Here is a 25,049-nt window from a genome sequence, read left to right on the forward strand (position 1 = left end):
TGGGAATGTGTGTGGATAGTGTAGGGTGAGTGTATGGGTGTTGTATGGGAGCATGTGTGTGTATATAGTGTATAGGGGGAGTGTGTATGTGTGTGTATTTAGTGTATAGGGGGAGTGTGTATGTGTGTGTATATAGTGTATAGGGGGAGTATGTGTGTGTATTTAGTGTATATAGTGTCTAGGGGGAGTGTGTGTGTGTATATATAGTGTATAGGGGGAGTGTGTATGTGTGTGTATTTAGTGTCTAGGGAGAGTGTGTATGTGTGTGTATATAGTGTATAGGGGGAGTGTGTATGTGTGTGTATTTAGTGTATATAGTGTCTAGGGGGAGTGTGTGTATAGTAGAGATGGGGGAAAAATCCATAGTTACATATTGCAATGTATTTTTTTACGATATTATATTGATATTTTGACTCCAAATATCAATGCTTTTACTAGGTAGCGTTAGCTAACGCTATTCGGCTGTACCTGAGCCAAAACTCTGCTATTTTTTATCCTATAGCTTGTTCTACATCTTCTTTATAAATACTGAGCCAACATGTTTTCAGCTCTTTTATTTCCGTGAGAGATCAAAACTTTGTTTTCTCATGCTCTCTCTCGTCTCTCTGCAGCAGACATGGTGAGCAATATGTTTGGAACATCAGATTGCAATAAAATAGAGAATCGTGGCAATTCATATCCTATCGGCACCTAAGTATCGTGCTAATATTGAATGGTGAGGTCCCATGCAATTCCCAGCCCTAGTGTATAGGGTGAGTGTATGGGCGTAGGACATCTGTTTTTCCTCAGGCTGCACATCGGGCCTCAGGCAGGGAGAGAGGGAGGGAGGAATGTACGTCTGGTTAGTGTTTTATATAAAGATTACACACTGTTTAGTGTGTGGAGATGAGTGTGTATCCATTATGTCTAGATTAAATGTATGGAGAGTAGAGTCTATAATTATTGTCTTGGTGTGTAGATTAGCAATAATTGTGTCGATTTAGAGAGCGTGAGCAGCAAATAAGGGAGGGAGTTTGTGTGAGTGGGTACAGTTTGTGTTTGTGTGTTTGTGAGGAAAATAACTAAGTGTGACCATACTGTGGGGAGACATGATTGAATGAGATGGAGAAAAAGTTAGAGATCACAAGAGAGAGCGTGAGAGAGAGAGAGTGAGAGAGAGAAAGAAAGAGAGTCTGAAGTCTGGTGGTTTGGCTAGGTGATCAGTATTTGTGGAAGGGGGAGATGAGGGAGGAGATTGAGTTGTGAGTGGGAGTCTGACGGGGAGAAGGGGGAGATGGAAGGGGGGAGAACAGGGAGGCGGGGGAGGTGTAGAAGCAGCCATGTGGGATTTCTCTGGATAGATGTTGGAAGCTAAGCGGGTGTTTGGACTAAACCTTGAGTTCTCCAGCCAGGAATGTGTACAGGCCCAGAGAGACTGCCAACCAGAGAGAGAGAGAGAGGGAGGGAGGGAAAGAGTGAGAGAAGGAAAGGGAAAAAGAGGGAGAATAGGAGGGATAAAGCAGGAAAAGGTAGGGAAAGAGAACGACAGAGGGAGGGAATTAGAGCAGGAAGAAAGAGTGGGAAAAGGGTGGGAGGGGAATGGGGAAAGAGAACTAGAAAACTTTGTGGAGAAAGTGGATAGAAACAGAGTAGGCTTTGCGAGAGAGAAGCTTAGCCTGGGTCTAACTCTGAGAGGAGTGTGTTTGTGGCCTACAGTGTTTTTGGGGCAGCATGGTGACATAGCTGTGATAGTAAGGATTATTTACTACAGTAGACCCCCCCCCCCCCACTGAGACAAACACACACACAGGGGCATGGAGAGCACAGGGTTCCTACTGAACTAACAATAGGGGAGAGTGGGGTAAGTTGAGCAGTTTTTTTGCATTCAGCATCACTCCGCCAAGGGAAATGTATAAAGATATCTACAAACTATATATTTCAGATCTTTTGTATCCCTGGAAAATCAGAATTGATATGAACATTACAGTTTTGAAAAAATAGCTTGTCCAAAAAAGTGGTCTCTTGGCACAGTTTACCCTGGGTATGGGGTAAGTTGAGCCGCGGGACAGGGTAAGTTAAGCCATCTACAAATTTCTGTACTGAATGAAATATTACCTCTACCTTTTTAAAACCATGTTTATCTTTATTTCCCGAACACAAATCAACACAATCACAATAGCTTTTTTTGTATTTTAATCATTTTAAGCATATTTTAACATAGGCTTAACGCCTAACAAACACTGTGTACTTTTTAGATTTTTTTTTAAGACAGGCCAAGGCCTGTTATTACCTCCTATCCCAGAGATAATGCCTTGCATTACACCTGGGAATAAAACTCTTAAATTTTCTCATCTTGCCATTTGCTCAACTTACCTCAAGTCAAACATTGACTATATTAGCCCACACAGCGACAAGATGCACTGTTATGCTAGGTTTAAGAGCTCATAATGAGGTTTATAGAGACCACAACTGATGCATAGAACAATCTTGATAGCATTTGGTTTAGATACAAGCATCATGAAACCTCTAACACAATAAATTCATTTGACTTGGTGAAAATCCGTTTTCTGGACCTAACTTGCTGTGATAGCCCATCCCAACACTTTTTCCATGTGGTTTCTTCCTTCACAGCCTCCATGAAATGATGACCTCTTCCTAAATATTTGGTCAAATGATTCATTTTGTGTATGTTTTCCTAGAAACAAGGGTCACTCAATTTACCCCTTTGGCTCAACTAACCCCACTCTCCCCTAGTCTGAAAAGGAAATCTTTTGTCAGTCTACCTTGTTTCCATTTTGGAAAAGAAAGAGTTATGATTACTATTGCACCAGAGAATATCACACTTTTCGTAGCATACCTGTAACTACACTGAGGTACAATCTGTGTAGTAAAGTCAAATATTGTAGTGGGTAATATTGTCAAAGAGAAGGCAGAGCAGAGGGGTTATGTTGACCTCACACTAGAACCTCCTGTACCAGCCAGGATACTAGTAGCTCTCCTTTCAGTAGATCTGTCAGAGACACCGCTGCTAGAAGAGACTATGTTACTGGAGATAATAGTTGGTTTCATACCCATGTGAGTGGACTGGGATTGGAGATAAGTGAATTATTAAGTGTGTGTGTGTGTGTGTGTGTGTGTGTGTGTGTGTGTGTGTGTGTGGCTCCAGCTGTGTCAGAGTGAACTGCTCCAAATGCCTCAACTCCCAGAGGGGGAACAGTGGATGGAGAGAGGGAGGGAGGTATGGTAGGGAATAGGGGGGCTTAGTTTAAGTAGTATTGGGCCAGCTCTGTACTTACATGTGTGCATTTGAGTTAGCTAAGTTACAGCCCAGCCCATCCCAAGACACACTGACACACACACACACAGTCCGTGGACATCATGAGCGAGCAGTGCTGTGCTAGGCTGAGAGAGAGTTGTGTTGTGTCTGCCTGTCTACACTTGCTGTGCAGACCTTCCTATCCTGTACAGCAGGCACAGACAGGCAGACAGATGGCAGCCGCCCCGACCAACCACATCGCACCTACAGCCTGACGGACAGCTCCCACAGCCAATCCCAGCCAGTACACCCCAGACTTCCTGCTTGATGATTATTAGGATGACGATGATGATGAACGTAACCCTAGCTGCCCATGTCTTTTCTACTTTACCTGTATCCCACTCTTCCTTCCCTTACTGCATAAGACAGTGGTATTTGAAGGTATTTTGTACCTAACAGAAATGTGATTGTAATAAAGGAGTGTGTGTTGTTCTGCGGTACTCAGGTGTGTATTTTTTCCAGCCTCTACTAGTGAGCCTCAGTAGTAAAGGTTTAGCAGCTCCAGTAGTCTCATCATCAGACCAGATCAGTGACTCTGTGCTCACCTTATCATCCTTGAACCAGGACAGGCTCTCAGCGGTCAGGACAAACCAGTACTCCTTGGCCCCACCCTTGATGATACTGATGTTGTTGATGGTAAGCCAGCCCTTACGGATGACCTATAGAGGGGTCAGAGGTCAGGGGCATGGAGAGGGTCTGAGGGAGGTTAAGGTGGGAGGGGTTGAAGGGATAGTTCACACAGATTATTAAATTACACCATCTCATGGATACAAAAACAGTAGGCTATGAACCCCTAATGTCAGCTAGCTACAATCTGGGTTTGTATGTCTACTGAGCTATAGCCTAGCATTAGCATCGTTAAAGCTAAAACAATGGGAGTGGTTAGAGTCATGTTAGCGTGCTGTAAATAGAGAAGCAAACATGTGGTCTGGGTGGACTATCCCTGTAATGCTCTGCTCGGCAGGCTGGCTCTAAGCTGGGGGGGTTACAGATCGAGAGAGGCAGGTGCAAGTTCTGTGGAGCTGGAGAAAGAGAGAGAATGTGTGATGTATCTTACATATGGGTCACAGTGTGGGAGAGAGCAGAGATACTGCATGCTACATGCATAGGGATTGAGTGAGATACCGTAATGCATGCACAGAGATATCAGCTGTTGAGACAACAAGGATCAGTTAGAAAAGTGAAATGTCCCCTCACCTAGTCAGTCATTAGATCACTAGTGGTTAGATCACTAGTGGTCATTTCTGACAATGCCTTTAACATATTTCTCTGACCAACACAAAACGACACACAAAGAGCATGACGGGGAAAACAACACTAGAAATTATAAAGAAGACATGGTATGGTAAAATACTACCAATAAATACAGAAAACCACAGCTGTTGAAGAACTGTGGGAGAGAGAAACTGTGAGCTCAGTGATAAGACTGGGTGAGGGAGCAATGAGGAGGACAGGAAGACAAGAGGAAAGAAAAGAGCTGACAGCTAAAAAGAGACAGATTTGGACAGAGGATGAAAGAGTGAGGAGGAAGTGAGAGAAGGGGGTGGCTGAAGATGGGGTATGGAGAGGGAGAGAGAGTGAGGAGATATGGAAGGAGGAGATGGCAGAGAGAGGAGAGATGACCCACATCCTGCTTCACACACTGGACACATACCAGGGCGGTGACACATGCACACACACACACACACACCTTCATTTCTCCATTGTGTAGCAGACCAGGGTCTGTGCTTGTGTTTAGTGAGTGACCAGACAGCTGGGCTTGGATCTGAGCCAAGTTTACAACTCATCTCCATTTTGTGCTGCTTACACGCACACACACACACGCACAGGGAGTAGAGTGCAGCCAAAGGGAGTAGAGGCGAAGAATGCAGCCTATGGAAAGGCGGTAGAAAAGAGAGCCGCGGGGCTGTGGGTTTAAAGAGGATGGTGAACAGGACACGACCAGGGAGAAGTATTTTACATTTTAGTCATTTAGCAGATGCTCTTATCCAGAGCAACTTACAGTAGTGAATGTATACATTTCATTAAAAACAATTCTCCGTACTGGTCCCCCGTGGGAATCGAACCCACAACCCTGGCGTTGCAAACACCATGCTCTACCAACTTAGCCACACGGGACAAACAGTGTCCCAGTAGGAGTAGTGAGGGCTGAGCCTTACAGAGACTGGACTACTCATACTATTAGACTGGAGGGAGGAGGTTACACACCCTGGAACAGGAGACAGGGGAGAGAAGAAAGAACAGGCAGGTTAGGATGGAGCCAGGCAGTTTCACCTGCTCCTTCTACATACAGTAAACGTCCACGTCAGCTTCACCTGCTCCTTCTACATACAGTAAACGTCCACGTCAGTTTCACCTGCTCCTTCTACATACAGTAAACGTCCACGTCAGCTTCACCTGCTCCTTCTACATACAGTAAACGTCCACGTCAGCTTCACCTGCTCCTTCTACATACAGTAAACGTCCACGTCAGCTTCACCTGCTCCTTCTACATACAGTAAACGTCCACGTCAGCTTCACCTGCTCCTTCTACATACAGTAAACGTCCACGTCAGTTTCACCTGCTCCTTCTACATACAGTAAACGTCCACGTCAGCTTCACCTGCTCCTTCTACATACAGTAAACGTCCACGTCAGCTTCACCTGCTCCTTCTACATACAGTAAACGTCCACGTCAGTTTCACCTGCTCCTTCTACATACAGTAAACGTCCACGTCAGCTTTCACCTGCTCCTTCTACATACAGTAAACGTCCACGTCAGTTTCACCTGCTCCTTCTACATACAGTAAACGTCCACGTCAGCTTCACCTGCTCCTTCTACATACAGTAAACGTCCACGTCAGCTTCACCTGCTCCTTCTACATACAGTAAACGTCCACGTCAGCTTCACCTGCTCCTTCTACATACAGTAAACGTCCACGTCAGTTTCACCTGCTCCTTCTACATACAGTAAACGTCCACGTCAGCTTCACCTGCTCCTTCTACATACAGTAAACGTCCACGTCAGCTTCACCTGCTCCTTCTACATACAGTAAACGTCCACGTCAGCTTCACCTGCTCCTTCTACATACAGTAAACGTCCACGTCAGCTTCACCTGCTCCTTCTACATACAGTAAACGTCCACGTCAGCTTCACCTGCTCCTTCTACATACAGTAAACGTCCACGTCAGTTTCACCTGCTCCTTCTACATACAGTAAACGTCCACGTCAGTTTCACCTGCTCCTTCTACATACAGTAAACGTCCACGTCAGTTTCACCTGCTCCTTCTACATACAGTAAACGTCCACGTCAGCTTCACCTGCTCCTTCTACATACAGTAAACGTCCACGTCAGTTTCACCTGCTCCTTCTACATACAGTAAACGTCCACGTCAGCTTCACCTGCTCCTTCTACATACAGTAAACGTCCACGTCAGTTTCACCTGCTCCTTCTACATACAGTAAACGTCCACGTCAGCTTCACCTGCTCCTTCTACATACAGTAAACGTCCACGTCAGTTTCACCTGCTCCTTCTACATACAGTAAACGTCCACGTCAGTTTCACCTGCTCCTTCTACATACAGTAAACGTCCACGTCAGCTTCACCTGCTCCTTCTACATACAGTAAACGTCCACGTCAGTTTCACCTGCTCCTTCTACATACAGTAAACGTCCACGTCAGCTTCACCTGCTCCTTCTACATACAGTAAACGTCCACGTCAGTTTCACCTGCTCCTTCTACATACAGTAAACGTCCACGTCAGCTTCACCTGCTCCTTCTACATACAGTAAACGTCCACGTCACTTTCACCTGCTCCTTCTACATACAGTAAACGTCCACGTCAGTTTCACCTGCTCCTTCTACATACAGTAAACGTCCACGTCAGTTTCACCTGCTCCTTCTACATACAGTAAACGTCCACGTCAGCTTCACCTGCTCCTTCTACATACAGTAAACGTCCACGTCAGTTTCACCTGCTCCTTCTACATACAGTAAACGTCCACGTCAGCTGCCATTCCAGTCCAGTTGTAAACATTTCTTCTGTTCTCATAACACACATTCTAGGATTAGAGCGTAAAACCCAAGCCATTCATCACTTAAGATAAGGTCACTGAACTGTGTGAAACTCACCTGGTTTCCTGCAGCGCTCTTCTTATTGGTCTGAACACTGGGACAAACACACACACACACATACACACATAGTCACTCTCATAGCTGACCATTTTTCTCCATTTTATCATCATGTCCAACACACATATGATGACCAGAAGACATAGACAGTGAGAACTAACCAGGGAGAACTCACTTAGCGAAGCCAATGAGGTCCTCATGGTTAGTGTTGATGTAGGCCGACTGTACATCGATTAGCAGCAGGACCTGTACAGAGAATACACACAGTCACAATATTCTACCTATCTATGTGTGTGTGTGTGTGTGTGTGTGTGTGTGTGTGTGTGTGTGTGTGTGTGTGTGTGTGTGTGTGTGTGTGTGTGTGTGTGTGTGTGTGTGTGTGTGTGTGTGTGAGAGAGAGAGAGAGAGAGAGACCTGGTCTTTAGCTCAACTCTCTCTGTACCAGATGTGTGTGGTCATAATTCTCTCCGTCTCCTCTCCCAGTCTGGGAAAGGAACATATGATAATGAGCAGTGGTGTAACTTAGGTTAAAATAAGTCAGGGTTTTTTATATATCTGTACTTTACTTTTTATATTTTTGATTACTTTTACTTCACTATATTCCTGAATAAAATAATGTACTTTTTACTCCATACATTCTCCCTAAGACTTAAAAGTACTTGTTACATTTTTTATGCTTAGCAGGACAGGCGAATTGTCCAATTCATGCACTTTTCAAGAGAACATCCCTGGTCATCCCTACTGCCTCTGATCTGGCGGACTCACTAAACACAAATGATTAATTTGTAAATTATGTAAAATAAATAAATGGTTTGCTTAATAAGGAATTTTAAATGAATTGTACTTTTACTTTTGATACTTAAGCATATTTTAGCAATTACATTTACTTTTGATACTTACAGTTGAAGTCAGAAGTTTACATACACTTAGGTTGGAGTCATTAAAACTCGTTTTTCAACCACTCCACAAATGTATTGTTAAACTATAGTTTTGGCAAGTCGCTTAGGACATCTACTTTGTGTATGACGCAAGTAATTTTTCCAACAATTGTTTACAGACAGATTATTTCACTTATAATGCACTGTATCACAATTCCAGTAGGTCAGAAGTTTACATACACTAAGTGGACTGTGCCTTTAAACAGCTTGGAAAATTCCAGAAAATGATGTCATGGCTTTAGAAGCTTCTGATAGGCTAATTGACATCATTTGTCAAGGTATTGGAGTGGCCATCACAAGGCCCTGACCTCAATCCTATAGAACATTTGTGGGCAGAACTGAAAAAGCATGTGAGAGCAAGGAGGCCTACAAACCTGACTCAGTTAGACCAGCTCTGTCAGGAGGAATGGGCCAAAATTCACCCAACTTATTGTTGGAAGCTTGTGGAAGGCTACCTGAAATGTTTGACCCAAGTTAAACAATTTAAAGGCAATGCTACCAAATACTAATTGAGTGTATGTAAACTTCTGACCCACTGGGAATGTGATGAAAGAAATAAAAGCTGAAATAAATCATTCTATCTACTATTATTCTGACATTTCACGTTCTTAAAATAAAGTGGTGATCCTAACTGAACTAAGACATGGAATTTGTACTAGGATTAAATGTCAGGAATTGTCACAAATTGAGTTTAAATGTATTTGGCTAAGGTGTATATAAACTTACGACTTCAACTGTAAGTATATTTAAAATCAAATACTTTTAAGACTTTTACTCAAGTAGTATTTTACTGGGTGACTTTCACCTTTACTTGTGCAATTTTCTATTAAGGTATCTTTACTTTTACTCAAGTATGACTATTGGGTACTTTTTCCACCACTGATGATGAGTTACTGACTTACGTGTACACAAGCACGCACACAGACACAGCAGTGGGTACCTTGGTGGTGCATCGGCACACAGTGGTGATCAGCTCCTGGATGACCATGTCCACACATTTAATACAGGGATCGTTCAGCTTGACTATCTGTCTCTTCACTATGGCCTCAAACGCCTGGTCTGGGGTAAACAAACCTGTCCTAGAGACACAAAGAGAGAGAGGGAGATAGCGAGAGAGGGGCACAGAGAGCAAGAGAAATGGGAGTGGTGACAGGTCAAATAGACAGAGAACCATGCCTAAATACGCACATACAGGTAACCCTTCTGACTCAAACTCACCTGATGCCGTGGATGTTCTTGATGACATAGCTGATCTCCCGTCGCAACTCCCTCTCATCAAATTCCATCTAAGGACACACACACACACACACACACACACACACACACACACACACACACACACACACACACACACACACACACACACACACACACACACACACAGAGGAAAAGAGTGGAGACTCACTCAGAGACCCCAAGCCTGACCTTGATCAATTCGAAGGGGAAGCGTTCGTGGAAGATGCGGTTGATCTTGGCTCCTCCAGACAGTTCTATAGGTGTCCACCTGGTCTCCTAAGCCCTCGATACGCTTCTCAAAGTCTGCTGCAAACTGCTGCATCAGACTGTACACACACTGCTAACTTGGTCTTGCATGCATTGTTTTTTAGTGTGTGTGTGTGTGTGTGTGTGTGTGGTGTGAGTACTGACAGTAGCAGGGCCTTGGTGGTGCGTGCGGGGTCGTCAGCTCTGTAGTGTTTGAACTCCTTAGCCTCTTCATCCAGTGGTTGGAGCTGGCTCTGGAGACGACTGCAGAACGCTGGCAGACTCGGATGTGGTTGGTCAGTTGCTGCACACACACCCAGAAAGAAACATCTCATTTGATCTCTGGCTAGTTTCAAAAGATATCCACATGGTGTGTGTGGGTGTGTGTTTGTGGACTCTCTTTAGAGGTGCGGTGCCCATGCTGTCAACCATGTGTCTGTATGCAGGGTGAGACAGGAAGAACTTCCTCTCTCCAGCCAGAGCTGCCTTAATGTCCTTCTGACCACGATTCACCACCCCAATGTAACCTGGAGAGGAGAGAAGATGAGAGGAGCGGAGGAGTAAAAAGGTGTGTAAGCTGTGTCTCCATGAGTTACAATCTAATACATCTCTGGAGGGCAGCATTCAGATTCAGAAGGTCCTCTGATTTCCACAGGCCGGCAGATGTTTCACTCAGGCAGCTCAAATCTGATCTCTCTACTGTAACAGCAGCACTAACAGTAGGCTCCGTGTCTAATGCATTACCTCTGAAGGAGCAAGCATGAAGGACCTGGCACAGCTTTACCCAGCCTAGACCCAGACCCGGGCACACATACACACACTATCCCAGGGCAGGCTGGCACTGATTGTAATACTGTAACACAACCCCATGAGCTCAGCATGGCAGTAGGATATCAAGCCTCCATTTCAACACTTACCTCAGCACAGCCTGGTCACTGGTGATGTTATGGGAACAGTATGGGAACATTAAGGGGATGTTATGGGAACAGTATGGGGACGTTATGACAACATAATGGAGATGTTTTTTTTTATTTTTTCTTAATTTTATTTCACCTTTATTTAACCAGGTAGGCTAGTTGAGAACAAGTTCTCATTTACAACTGTGACCTGGCCAGGATAAAGCAAAGCAGAAACAACAACACAGAGTTACACATGGAATAAACAAGCGTACAGTCAATAACACAATAGAAAAAAAACAAAGTCTATATACAGTGTGTGCAAATGGCGTGAGGAGGTAAGGCAATAAATAGGCTATAGTAGCAAAGTAACTACAATTTAGCAGATTGTCACGGGCGGATAGAACTGTTTAGGGTGAGTCAAGCGCAGGAGACTGAGGTCCGTTGGAACAAACTTGATTTAATAAATCCAAAGGCAAAATCCATATACGGCTGGGAGCACAACAGTCAAAAAGACTAAAAGAAGCTCCGCTCAAAAAGGGCAGACGGGGCGCAGCCCGGCAACCCTACTGCCTATACAATAAATCGTAACCCAAACAATATAACACCACACGTAACAAAGAACAATCCCGCACGAATCCTAACTAAACACAGACAGACTAAATACCCCCCCACTAATGACAAACACGAAACAGGTGCAATCAAACAACAGACATAACTAACAGACACTGAAACACAGATCGGTGGCAGCTAGTAGGCCGGCGACGACGAACGCCGAGCACCGCCCGACCGAGGAGAGGCGCCACCTTCTGTGGACGTTGTGACACAGATTAACACTGGAGTGATAGATGAGCAGATGATGATGAACAGATGATGGTGTGTAAGTTGTGATACTGGTGTGCAAAAGAGCAGCAAAGTAAATAAAAACAATATGGGGATGAGGTAGGAAGATTGGGTGGGCTATTTACAGATGGACTATGTACAGCTGCAGCGATCGGTTAGCTGCTCAGATAGCTGATGTTTAAAGTTAGTGAGGGAAATGTAAGTCTCCAGCTTCAGCGATTTATACAATTCGTTCCAGTCACTGGCAGCAGAGAACAGGAAGGAAAGGCGGACAAATTAGGTGTTGGCTTTGGGGATGACCAGTGAGATATACCTGCTGGAGCGCGTGCTATGAGTGGGTGTTGTTATCGTGACCAGTGACCTGAGATAAGGTGGAGCTTTACCTAGCATAAACTTATAGATGACCTGGAGCCAGTGGGTCTGGCGACAAATATGTAGCGAGGGCAAGCCGACTAGAGCATACAAGTCGTAGTGGTGGGTGGTATAAGGGGCTTTGGTAACAAAACGGATGGCGCTGTGATAGACTGCATCCAATTTGCTTAGTAGAGTCTTGGAAGCTATTTTGTAGATGACATCGCCGAAGTGGAGGATCGGTAGGATAGTCAGTTTTACTAGGGTAAGTTTGGCAGCGTGAGTGAAGGAGGCTTTGTTGCAAAATAGAAAGCCGATTCTAGATTTGATTTTGGATTGGAGATGTTTGATATGAGTCTGGAAGGAGAGTTTACAGTCTAGCCAGACACCTAGGTATTTGTAGTTGTCAACATGTTCTAGGTCAGAACCGTCCAGAGTAGTGATGCTAGTCGGGCGGGTGCGGGCAGCGAACGGTTGAAAAGCATGCATTTGGTTTTGCTAGCGTTTAACAGTAGTTGGAGGCCACGGAAGGAGTGTTGTATGGCATTGAAGCTCGTTTGGAGGTTAGTTAACACAGTGTCCAAAGAAGGGCCAGATGTATACAGAATGGTGTCGTCTGCGTAGAGGTGAAACAGGGAATCACCCGCAGCAAGAGCGACATCGTTGATATATACAGAGAAAAGAGTTGGCCCAAGAATTGAACCCTGTGGTACCCCCATAGAGACTGCCAGTGGTCCGGACAACAGGCCCTCTGATTTTACACACTGAACTCTGTCTGCGAAGTAGTTGGTGAACCAGGTGAGGCAGTCATTTGAGAAACCAAGGCGTTTGAGTCTGCCGATAAGAATACGGTGATTGACAGAGTCGAAAGCCTTGGCCAGGTCGATGAAGACGGCTGCACAGTACTGTCTTTTATCGATGGCGGTTATGATATCGTTTAGTACCTTGAGCGTGGCTGAGGTGCACCCGTGACCAGCTCGGAAACCGGATTGCACAGCGGAGAATGTACAGTGGGATTCGAAATGGTCAGTGATCTGTTTATTAACTTGGCTTTCAAATACTTTAGAAAGGCAGGTCAGGATGGATATAGGTCTGTAACAGTTTGGGTCTAGAGTGTCACCCCCTTTGAAGAGGGGGATGACCGCGGCAGCTTTCCAATCTTTAGGGATCTCGGACGAAACGAAAGAGAGGTTGAACAGACTGGTAATAGGGTTTGCAACAATGGTAGCGGATAATTTTAGAAAGAGAGGGTCCAGATTGTCTAGCCCAGCTGATTTGTACGGGTCCAGGTTTTGCAGCTCTTTCAGAACATCTGCGATCTGGATTTGGGTGAAGGAGAACCTGGGGAGGCTCGGGCAAGTAGCTGCGAGGGGTGCAGAGCTGTTGGCCGGGGTTGGGGTAGCCAGGAGGAAATCATGGCCAGCCGTAGAGAAATGCTTATTGAAAATCTCGATTATCATGGATTTATCAGTGGTGACCGTGTCCCCTAGCCTCAGTGCAGTGGGCAGCTGGGAGGAGGTGCTCTTGTTCTCCATGGACTTTACAGTGTCCCAAAACTTTTTGGAGAGCTACAGGATGCAAATTTCTGTTTGAAAAAAGTTAGCCTTTGCCTTCCTGACTGACTGTGTGTATTGGTTCCTGACTTCCCTGAACAGTTGCATATCGCGGGGACAATTCGATGCTAGTACAGTCCACCACAGGATGTTTTTGTGCTGGTCAAGGGCAGTCAGGTCTGGAGTGAACCAAGGGCTATATCTGTTCTTAGTTCTACATTTTTGAAAGGGGCATGCTTATTTAAGATGGTGAGGAAATTACTTTTAAAGAACGACCAGGCATCCTCGACTGACGGGATGAGGTCAATATCCTTCCAGGATACCTGGGCCAGATCGATTAGAAAGGCCTGCTCGCATAAGTGTTTTAGGGAGCGTTTGACAGTGATGAGTGGAGGTCGTTTGACCGCAGTCCCATTACGGATGCAGGCAATGAGGCAATGATCGCTGAGATCCTGATTGAAAACAGCAGAGGTGTATTTGGAGGGCAAGTTGGTCAGGATAATATCTATGAGGGTGCCCATGTTTACGGATTTAGGGTTGTACCTGGTGGTTTCCTTGATAATTTGTGTGAGATTGAGGGCATCTAGTTTAGATTGTAGGGCTCTTAGGGTGTTAAGCATATCCCAGTTTAGGTCACCTAACAGAACGAACTCTGAAGATAGGTGGGGGGCAATCAATTCACATATGGTGTCTAGGACACAGCTGGGAGCTGAGGGGGGTCTATAACAGGCGACAACAGTGATAGACTTATTTCTGGAGAGATTCATTTTTAAAATTAGAAGCTCGAACTGCTTGGGCATAGACCTGGAAAGTATGACAGAACTTTACAAGCTATCTCTGCAGTAGATTGCAACTCCTCCCACTTTGGCAGTTCTAACTTGACGGAAAATGTTGTAGTTGGGTATGGAAATCTCAGAATTTTTGGTAAGCCAGGATTCAGACACGGCAAGGACATCGGGGTTGGCAGAGTGTGCTAAAGCAGTGAGTAAAACAAACTTAGGGAGGAGTTTTCTGATGTTAACATTCATGAAACCAAGGCTTTTTCGATTACAGATGTCAACAAATGAGAGTGCCTGGGGACACGCAGGGCCTGGGTTAGCCTCCACATCACCCGAGGAACAGAGGATTAGTAGGGTGAGGGTACGGCTAAAGGATAGCAAAACTGGTCGTCTAGTGCGTTGGGGACAGAGAATAAAAGGAGCAGATTTCTGGGCGTGGTAGAATAGATTCAGGGCATAATGTGCAGACAGGGGTATGGTGGGGTGCGGGTACAGTGGAGGTAAGCACAGGCACTGAGTGATGATAAGAGAGGTTGCATCTCTGGACATGCTGATTATACTGGGTGAGGTCACCGCATGTGTGGGAGGTGGGACAAAGGAGGTATCTGAGGCATGTACAGTGGGACTAGGGGCTCCGCAGTAAACTAAAACAATGATAATTATCCTAAACAACAGTATACAAGGCATATTGACATTTGAGAGAGACATAAAGCGAGACATAAAGCAATCACAGGTGTTGATTGGGAGAGCTAGCTAAGACAACAACGGGTAAGACAACAACAGCTAATCAGCTAAGACAACAACAACAGGTAAAATGGCGATGAATGGGCAGAGAGGGTCGGTTAACTACACACAGGGCCTGAGTTCGGGGCTGGGAATGTTACAGTGATGTTATGGAACCATCATGGGGACGTTGTGGGGATTGTTACGAAACCAATAACTAGCCTACTGACTTTGATGCACTTGTTATGTCTAGGGGTCTTAGGCCTAGCTACATGGTCTGTCTCCTGATTTGATGTGTGCATAAATGTGAGAAATAAGCATATGCGACCAGGTGTTGAATGTACATGTACCCAGGAGACCTTAGGTCCAGGGCCCGCTCAGTCATGATTCCCATAATCAGCCAGTCCAAGAAGATTAGTATTCATACGTTCATGGAGACAAAATAAATATTTCCAAAAAACAAACTACAGAAAGACACGCCTAACTGAAGAGGTTAACTAACTCAAAGAAACAAACAAAGGCCGGCTGATGCCCTCCTCAGCACAATCACCTGGCCTGGTTGGTGCTGCCACCTGGGGATGGAGTGTGGAAGTGTAGTGTATTGTAGCGTGTATGTTTCTTACACTAACCTACCTAACCCAGAGAGTTGGGCCAATGCGGTTTATGTCTGAACGCTCCGAGTGCCACTTCCTCCTCCATAGCCGTTGCTAAGTGATAATTGATGCTTCTGTGTTGTGCTGTTGATTTCTGATTGTTTTTAAAACCTATGACGGTGTCCAGTGAAAACAGATATGCAATTTGTTGACACCACAACACAGTGCAGAATTGGATACACGTTTTGAATAAATAGTCTGTTAAATGCGTTGCTCTGTTCTGCTTGTTTACAGCAGGTCATTTCATAGGGAGTTGGAGGCGCTCTCGTATTGTTACATCACCAACATTTTGAGAATAAACGTGCTAACATGGCGGCCGTTCTAAAACCTGGCCGAACTCTCTTAATAGCTGGCTCTGACCTAACTTATTCCATAACAGGGATTTTATGGGAACATTATGGGGACATTATGAGAACGTTATGGGAACATTATGGGAACATTATGGGGACGTTATGGGAACATTATGGGGACGTTATGGGAACATTATGGGGACGTTATGGGAACATTATGGGAACATTATGGGGACGTTATGGGAACATTATGGGGATGTTATGGGAACATTATGGGGACTTTATGGGAACATAATGAGAACATTATGGGAACATTATTAGAATGTCATGGATACATTATCTCCCACACACACACACACACACACACCACACACACACACACACACACACACACACACACACGTAGTGGCAGTAGCCTGTTCTCGAGCATGTGCCGGGCATCTGTTCCCTCGTCCAGCAGATCTAACTTAGTGATCACCCCTATGGTCCGCTGGCCTGGTGGAAAACTATGACAAAGAAAGGAAGATAGTACCTCTCATCGTGTAGTCAACTGATATTCCAATTTGGTGATTATTTGGACCATTTGGCAATGTTCTGGAGAGACGTTATGTCCCTGTTTTGTCTCACCCTGAGGGTCGACGTCCTTGGCCAGTTTGAGCGCCTCAGAGTTGGCCAGGTCCATGTTAGCTGGAGTAACAGCCAGGACCAGGAAGTTGTCTCTACAGATAAACTGCATGATCATGTCCCTCTCCTGCAGGAACAAATACAACACAACTTTATTTATGAAGGAAGGATTGTAATATTATAATAAATGTTTGATGTGTCTGACCTGGTACTCTATATCAGTAGGCTGGTCTCCTACAGGTACCTTGGTCATGCCAGGTAGATCAACCAGGGTCAGGTTCAACACTATCAAAGGACAGACAGACAGATTTACAAAGTTTTCACCTGCTGTTTTTCATGCATTTAAGCATCTGGTTTGGGTTGAGCTATAGGGTGTGTCACCTTCTGGGGAGCGTGTACGAGTAGTACACTGTGGTGTGTGTTGTGTACCGTGAGGAGAATAGACTCGTAGGTTGATGGGGACAGGAGAGACACCCTTATTGGTTCCAGTGAGTCTCATGGTCTCTGCTTCGATCTCCTGACAAACATCCTGAAAGTCTGAAAACATCTTTCCCTTACAGTGGAGGAACTCAGCATACTCTACAGAGAGAGAGAGATAGAGAGGGAGAGAGAGAAGACGCAGTGGGTCAATGCCCATTTCCCACGGACATCAAATACAGTATACACATCATCTTCGGAAACATACATCAGGCAGATATCTAATCTAGATTGTATATGTGATATAATTTATGTTCCCCATATCACTGCTTTCTTCACAGATAACAAACCCTGGAGCTGAGGGGAACAGACTGGTACTGTGTGTCTCCTATAGTTGTGTATATTTAACAGCATTCCAACATTGTCCCTGCACACAGACAGACTCTGCCCCCTGGTGGAGAGAGTCACACCTACACACAGCAGTGTATTGGGATGTACAGCTTCAAATACAATGCAGGGTCCAACGTGAACTTTTTCTTTTCACTGACCCGGTTGGCCAAAAATCTACTGTCCCAAACAGAATTTCTACTGGTGTAGTTTATAAATGCATTAGAATTATGCAGGGCCTATAGGTTAGCATGCTGTCTCTCTATATTCGTGAATTAATAGGCTACATTTGGTATTTAGTGCCTATTTAAAAGCTATGTAATATCTTTTAGGAATGTAAGTCATTACTATATTCTTTGTAATTGCATTGTATTAGGGTAATTACATTTGTTTTTGTTTTGAATTAAAAACGACATTGTTGACCTTTTTAAGAAGATATTTTACATCCCAAAATAGGACGTTGCCCCTTCAAGACAACTTCTTAAAATATCGATCTGTTAACAGTAGCCAAGACGAATGCTAGGTGTCTTTTTGTAGACTATCAACAGTAGCCTACTGCAAATTTGCTACTTTATTCACTATTGGAAGTTTAGTTTTGTAAAGCACTTTTCCTATAGTAAATTAGCTCTGAGAGTAGATTGATGACCGCTTCTTTTTACTAGTCTACTCTGGACCACCATGGGAATGCATCAACTGAACTCACTCATATACTGCTCAGTAAATTGTAAATAGTGACTCGTGGGAAGCGTGGTAGTGAATGAACGGCCCATCATATTGCTCAAATATGGCATGAGTTTTCCACATGTAACTCAACAATAAAAACTAATAAAATCACATTTAACATTTTATTTGTCACATGCGCCAAATACAACAGGTGTACACTTTACTGTGAAATGCATACTTACGAGCCCTTTCCCAACAATGCATAGTTAAAAAGTAAGAACAATTTGCAAAAATGAAATAAGGAAATAGTAACACAATAAAATAACAAGACAATATACACGGGAGGGGTACACGGCAGTTGAGTTTATTGAGTTAATATGTACATGTAGGTAAGTGTAAAAGTGACTATACAGTTATCATAGGTGGGGATTTTAATACTATTACAGAAGCAAAGGATAGGGAGGCAAGAACGGCTTTTAAATTAACTGCCGAAGGGAAAACATAGCAAAAAGTTAAAGAAGATTTCCAATTGAAAGATTCCTTCTGAGAACTCTTACCAAACCACTTTGGATACATGTGGGCCGACCAAAGCACTAAAAACAGATCATTTTGGAGTCGAATAAGAAATAGAATTACAATTGAACAATCATTGTCTGGAAAGCAATGAACTTTGTAATGAACTGAAATAAGAAACGTTGTGAGAAGACTATGGGGACGTTATGGGGATTTTGCTGAACTTATTATGTCTAGGGGTCTTAGGCCGAGCTACATGGTCTGTTACCTGATTTGATGTGTGCATAAAATGTGAGAAATGTGCGTATGCGACCAGGTGTTGAATGTACATACCCAGGAGACAGCTACCTTACCTTAGATCCAGGGCCCCAACACTCGATTAAATTGGGAACGACGTTTACAGTGCAATTGTAATGTACAGGAACCTCGCTATATCAGAATGTTAACGACTCATAAAAAGACTATGGGCAAACTACCTGTCAGAACAATTAAGAGACAAGGCGTGGTTAATCAAAGTGTGAAGGCTCCGGGTGAGAGCAGTCGTCCAATGGAGCGGTGATGTTAAAACAAAAAAATGCTAAATTCCATTATGTACTGATGATGAAACACTTATTGTTAGAATGTAGCAGAACGACGAAAATCTGGGAACTTATGCAAGATTTTGGACGCACCACTCAAGTCAAACCTAGTGCCATATTGTATGGGAAAATCTATGGAACATGTAAAGAAATCTATAAAGACCTTTTTCGCCTCATCACATGTATAGTGAATGCACAAAATGGAAAACCTGGTGCCGAATGACAATTGAAAATATCTCGATTCCCAGCAAAACTGTGTTTAAACAAAATAGAACAGTACTGATCGAAACAAAACGGGTGAACAATGGAAAATTCTTGAATTATGATTTGATTGTGATTTGATTTTTATACATAAAAAAAGTTTGAAAATGTTCTCGATTGCAATGTAAGTCTGATGTAATGTACAATGCATGATTTTAAACTGGTTTGTTTTCTTCCTCAAAGGAAAAAAAAGAAAAAAAAGAAAGACATATATATATATATATATATATATACACATATATATACACATATATACAGTTGAAGTCAGAAGTTCACATACACCTTAGCCAAATACAATTAAACTCCGTTTTTCACAATTCCTGACATTTAATCAGAGTAAAAATTCCCTGTTTTAGGTCAGTTAGGATCACCACTTTATTTTAAGAACGTGAAATGTCAGAATAATAGTAGAGAGAATGATTTATTTCAACTTGTATTTCTTTCATCGCATTTCCAGTGGGTCAGAAGTTTACATACACTCAATTAGTATTTGGTAGCACTGCCTTTAAATTGTTTAACTTGGGTCAAACGTTTCAGGTAGCCTTCTACCAGCGTCCCACAATAAATTGGGTGAATTTTGGCACATTCCTCCTGACAGAGCTGGTGTAACTGAGTCAAGTTTGTAGGCCTCCTTGCTCGCACACGCTTTTTCAGTTCTGCCCACACATTTTCCATAGGATTGAGATCAGTGCTTTGTGATGGTCACTCTAATACCTTGTCTTTGTTGTCCTTAAGCCATTTTGCCACAACTTTGGAAGTATGCTTGGGGTCATTGTCCATTTGGAAGACCCATTTGCGACCAAGCTTTAACTTCCTGACTGATGTCTTGAGATGTTGCTTCAATATATCCACATAATTTCCCTTCCTCATGATGCCATCTATTTTGTGAAGTGCACCAGTCCCTCCTGCAGCAAAGGACTCCCACAACATGATGCTGCCACCCCCGTGCTTCACGGTCGGGATGGTGTTCGTCGGCTTGCAAGCCTCCCCCCTTTTCCTCCAAACATAACAATGTTCATTATGGCCAAACAGTTCTATTTTTGTTTCAGAAGACCAGAGGACATATCTCCAAAATGTCGATCTTTGTCCCCATGTGCAGTTGCAAACCGTAGTCTGGCTTTTTTATGGCAGTTTTGAACAGTGGCTTCTTCCTTGCTGAGCGGCCTTTCAGGTTTTGTTGATATAGGACTCGTTTTACTGTGGATATAGATACTTTTGTACTTGTTTCCTCCAGCATCTTCACAAGGTCCTTTGCTGTTGTTCTGGGATTGATTTGCACTTTTCACACAAAAGTACGTTCACCTCTAGGAGACAGAACGCGTCTCCTTCCTGAGCGATATGACGGCTGGGTGGTCCCATGGTGTTTATACTTGCGTACTATTGTTTGTACAGATGAACGTGGTACCTTCAGGCGTTTGGAAATTGCTCCCAAGGATGAACCAGACTTGTGGAGGTCTACAATTTTTTTCTGAGGTCTTGGCTGATTTCTTTTGATTTTCCCATGATGTCAAACTAAGATGCACTGAGTTTGAAGGTAGGCCTTGAAATACATCCACAGGTACACATCCAATTGACTGAAATTATCTAAATTAGCCTATCAGAAGCTTCTAAAGCCATTACATCATTTTCTGGAATTTTCCAAGCTGTTTAAAGGCACAGTCAACTTAATGTATGTAAACTTCTGACCCACTGTTATTGTGATACAGTGAATTATAAGTGAAATAATCTGTCTGTAAACAATTGTTGGAACAATTACTTGTGTCATGCACGAAGTAGATGTCCTAACTGACCTGCCAAAACTATAGTTTGTTAACAAGAAATTTGTGGAGTGGTTGAAAAACAAGTTTTAATGACTCCAAACTAAGTGTATGTAAACTTCCGACTTCAACTGTATATATATATATATATTTAAACACACACACACGCACAGACACACACACACACAGAGTACTAGTCAAAAGTTTGGACACACTTACTCATTCATGGAATTTTCTTAATTTTTGCTATTTTCTACATTGTAGAATAATAGTGAAGACATCAAAACCATGAAATAACACATATGGAATCATGTAGTAACCAAAAAAGAGTTAAATCAAAATATATTTAATTTTTGAGATTCTTCATAGTAGCCACCCTTTGCCTTGATGACAGCTTTAGACACTCTTGGCATTCTCTCAACCAGCTTCACCTAGAATGTTTTCCAACAGTCTTGAAGGAGTTCCCATGTATGCTGAGCACTTGTTGGCTGATTTTCCTTCACTCTGCGGTCCAACTCATAGGGACTAGTTGGTGACTGATATGGAAGGAATTCCATTTCTTCCCCTTATGAGAGTAAGAGGGTATGAGACTGAGTGATCATCATCCTCCTAGCATATACATATATATATATATATATATATATATATATATATATATATATATATATATATATATATATATATATATATATATATATATACAGTACCAGTCAAAAGTTTGGACACACTTACTCATTCAAGGGTTTTTCTTTATTTTTACTCTTTTCTACATTGCAGAATAATAGTGAAGACATAAAAACTATTAAATAACACATGGAAACATGTAGTAACCAAAAAGTATTAAACAAATCAAAATAGATTTTAGATTTTAGATTCTTCATCCTTTGCCATCCTTTGCCTTGATGACAGCTTTGCACACTCTTGGCATTCTCTCAACCAGCTTCATTAGGAATTATTTTCCAACAGTCTTGAAGGAGTTTCCACATACGCTGAGCACTTGTTGGCTGCTTTTCCTTCATTCTGCGGTCTAACTGATCCCAAACCATCTCAATTGGGTTGAGGTCGGGGGATTGTGGAGGTCACGTCATCTGATGCAGCCCTCCATGACTCTCCTTCTTGGTCAAATAGCCCTTGCACAGCCTGGAGGTGTCACAGGGGTCGTTGAATGGAGATCAAGACGCAGCGTGGATAGTGCTCATTCTTAATTCTTTAATGAAGACAATTTTAAAAAATAAATTAAAAAAAACGACCAACAACAGTCCCGTCAGGTACACTAGACTAAACGGAAACAACTATCCACAAACCCCAAAGGAAAACAGGCTGCCTAAGTATGGCTTCCAATCAGAGACAACGAAAGACACCTGCCTCTGATTTGAAACCATACCCGGCCAAACATGGAAAAACAACACATAGAAATAGAAAACTAGGACACTCCCACATAGAAACAGAAAACCCCAAAAAAACAACCCCCTGCCACGCCCTGACCATTTTACTATGGCAAATGACCTCTTTACCTGGTCAGGGTGTGACAGGAGGTATGTTGGGTCATTGTCCTGTTGAAAAACAAATGATAGTCCCACTAAGCGCAAACCAGATGGGATGGCGTATTGCTGCAGAATGCTGTGGTAGCCATGCTGGTTAAGTGTGCCTTGAATTCTAAAAGAATTACCAACAGTGTCACCAGCAAAACACCCCCACACCATCACACATCCTCCTCCATGCTTCACGGTGGGAACCACACATGCAGAGATCATCTGTTCATCTACTCTGCGTCTCACAAAGGCACGGCAGATGGAACCGAAAATCTCAAATTTGGATTCATCAGACCAAAGGATAGATTTCCACCGGTCTAATGTGTTTCTTGACCCAAGCAAGTCTCTTCTTGTTATTAGTGTCCTTTAGTAGTGGTTTCTTTGCAGCAATTCGACCATGAGGGCCTGATTCACGCCGTCTCTAAACAGTTGATGTTGAGATATGTCTGTTACTTGAACTCTGTGAAGCATTTATTTGGGCTGCAATTTCTGAGGTGCAGTTAACTCTAATGAACTTATCCTCTGCAGCAGAGGTAACTCTGGGTCTTCCATTTGATTAACTATTCAGCCAGGGTATCCCTGTGATTAACTGTTCAGCAGTCTTATTGCTTTGGGGTAGAAGCTGTTCAGGAGTCTTTTGGTCCCAGACTTAGCGCTCCGGTACCATTTGCAGTGCAGTAGCAGAGACTTGGGTGGCTGGAGTCTTTGACAATATTTAGGGCCTTCCTCTGACACCGCCTCGTATAGAGGTCCTGGGTGGCAGGGAGCCCCGCCCCAGTGATGTACTGGGCCATATGCACTACCCTCTGTATCTCCTTGCGGTCGAATGCCAAGCAGTTGCCATACCAAGCGGTGATGCAGCCAGTCAAAATGCTCTCAATGGTGCAGCTGTAGAACTTTTTGAGGATCTGTGGGCCCATGCCACATTTTTTCAGCCTCCTGAGGGGGAAGAGGTGTTGTCGTGCCTGCTTCACGACTGTGTTGGTGTATTTGGACCATGATACTGTAGGTCCTTAGGGATGTGGACACCGAGGAACTCTCGACTCGCTCCACTACATCCCTGTCGATGTGAATGGGGGCATGCTTGGGCCTCTGTTTCCTGTAGTCCACGATCAGCTTCTTTGTCTTGCTGACGTTGAGGGAGTGGTTGTTGTCCTGGCAATGTGACCTCCTGCCTATAGACTGTCTCATCGTTGTTGGTGATCAGGCCTACCACTGACGTGTCGTGAGCGGCCATGTAATCATGGGTGAACAGGGAGTGAAGGAGGAGACTAAGCACGCACCCCTGAGGCACCCCCGTGTTGAGGGTCAGCGTGGTGGATGTGTTGTTGCCTACCCTCACCACCTGGGGGCGTCCCGTCAGGACATCCAGGATCCAATGCAGGGGGAGGTGTTCTGTCCCAGGGTCTTGGAGGGCACTGTGGTGTTGAACGTTGAGCTGTAGTCAATGAACAGCATTCTCACATAGGTGTTCCTTTTGTCCAGGTGGGAATGGTTAATGTTGAGTGCAATAAAGATTGCGTTATCTGTGGATCTGTTCCTCTAATAGGCTCGTGTCACTAGGCAGCTCATTGCTGGGTTTCCCTTTGTAATCCATGATAGTTTGCAAGCCCTGCCACATTCGACAAGCGTCAGAGCCGGTGTAGTAGGATTCGATCTTAGTCCTGTATATGCCTGTTTGATAGTCCGTCGAAGGGTGTAGCGGGATTTATTGTAAGCGTCTGGATTATTGTCCCGCTACTTGAAAGCGGCAGCTCTACCCTTTAGCTCAGTGCAGATGTTGCTTGTAATCCCTGGCTTCTGGTTGGGATATGTACGTACGGTCACTGTGGGGACGATATCATCAATGCACTTATTAATGAAGCCGGTAAACTCCTCAATGCCATCAGATAATTCCCAGAACATATTCCAGTCACTGATAGCGAAAAAGTAGTCCTGTAGCTCAGCATCCCCTTCATCAGACCACTTCTGTATTGAGCGCATCACTGGTACTTCCTGTTTGAGTTTTTGCTTATAAGTAGGAATCAGGAGGATAAAGTTATGGTCAGATATTTCCAAATGGAGGGCGAGAGAGAGCTTTGATGTGTCTCTGTGTGTGGAGTAAAGTTGATATAGAGTTTCTTCACCTCTATTTGTACAGGTGACATGCTGGTAGAAATGACGTAAGTCGGATTTCAGTTTTCCTGCATTAAAAATACCGGCCACTAGGAGCGCCACCTCTGGGTGAGCATTTTCTTGTTTGCTTACAGCCCTATACAGCTTGTTGAGCGCGCTCTTAGTGCCAGGATCGGTTTGTGGTGGTAAGTAGACAGCACGAAAAATATAGATGAAAACTCTCTAGGTAAATAGCATGGTCTACACCTTACCATGAGGTATTCTAACTCAGGTGAGCAGAACCTCG

At 43.8% G+C, this 25,049-nt stretch overlaps 1 protein-coding gene across 1 annotated transcript in view; it reads right to left on the minus strand.

The window, feature by feature from the left end:
* The window catches only part of dnm3a (dynamin 3a), a 50,072-nt gene that overhangs the window by 20,982 nt on the left and 4,041 nt on the right, over positions 1–25,049 (minus strand). Inside the window, 15 exon segments of the mRNA XM_082967857.1 lie at positions 3,841–3,954; positions 7,409–7,445; positions 7,584–7,654; positions 7,823–7,905; positions 9,283–9,425; positions 9,565–9,632; positions 9,772–9,840; positions 9,842–9,908; positions 9,994–10,111; positions 10,114–10,174; positions 10,240–10,355; positions 16,313–16,411; positions 16,544–16,667; positions 16,746–16,825; positions 16,970–17,119. Of these exon segments, the coding sequence (XP_082823983.1) occupies positions 3,841–3,954; positions 7,409–7,445; positions 7,584–7,654; positions 7,823–7,905; positions 9,283–9,425; positions 9,565–9,632; positions 9,772–9,840; positions 9,842–9,908; positions 9,994–10,111; positions 10,114–10,174; positions 10,240–10,355; positions 16,313–16,411; positions 16,544–16,667; positions 16,746–16,825; positions 16,970–17,119 (1,400 nt within the window).

The sequence above is a fragment of the Salmo salar genome, chromosome 23 (assembly GCF_965601325.2).
Source record: "Salmo salar chromosome 23, fSalSal1, whole genome shotgun sequence".
NCBI classification, from domain to species: Eukaryota; Metazoa; Chordata; class Actinopteri; order Salmoniformes; family Salmonidae; genus Salmo; species Salmo salar.